General features: G+C 59.7%; 1 protein-coding gene across 1 annotated transcript in view; it reads right to left on the bottom strand.

Annotated features, from left to right (window-relative positions):
• Nucleotides 1-120, bottom strand: part of VRK2 (vaccinia related kinase 2) — a 39452-nt gene extending 39332 nt beyond the window's left edge. The window contains exon 1 of the mRNA XM_010144309.1: nucleotides 1-120. This exon is cut by the window's left edge and continues 7 nt beyond it. Coding sequence (XP_010142611.1) covers nucleotides 1-120 — 120 coding nt within the window.
• Nucleotides 121-268: the final 148 nt, after the last annotated feature.

The raw sequence follows: 268 nt of genomic DNA, 5'->3' as shown, positions 1-268 counted from the left end.
AAAGCCTCCCTGGCCGATCTGACTGCCCAGCCGCCAGCTTTTCCCTTCGGTGTCTTTCAGGATCATGTCTTTCGGGAGGGGAACTGGCAGCTTGCCTCTGCCGCGATCCTTGGGCGGCATCGCGCCTTAAGGGGGGAGAGGGGAGGGGTGGAGAAAGAAAGAAAAAGTTTACTTTTGTCAGAAGAAACAACATCCCTCGACTCTCTCTGCCCAGCAGGCACCTAGCGGGGACCCGGCTTCCCGCGGCCTTCCAGAGATCCCCCCCTCA

The sequence above is a fragment of the Buceros rhinoceros genome, unplaced genomic scaffold (genome assembly GCF_000710305.1).
Source record: "Buceros rhinoceros silvestris isolate BGI_N320 unplaced genomic scaffold, ASM71030v1 scaffold43519, whole genome shotgun sequence".
NCBI lineage: Eukaryota > Metazoa > Chordata > Aves > Bucerotiformes > Bucerotidae > Buceros > Buceros rhinoceros.
The sequence above is the reverse complement of the archived record's forward strand: the minus strand, read 5'-3'. Positions and strand labels throughout refer to the sequence as shown.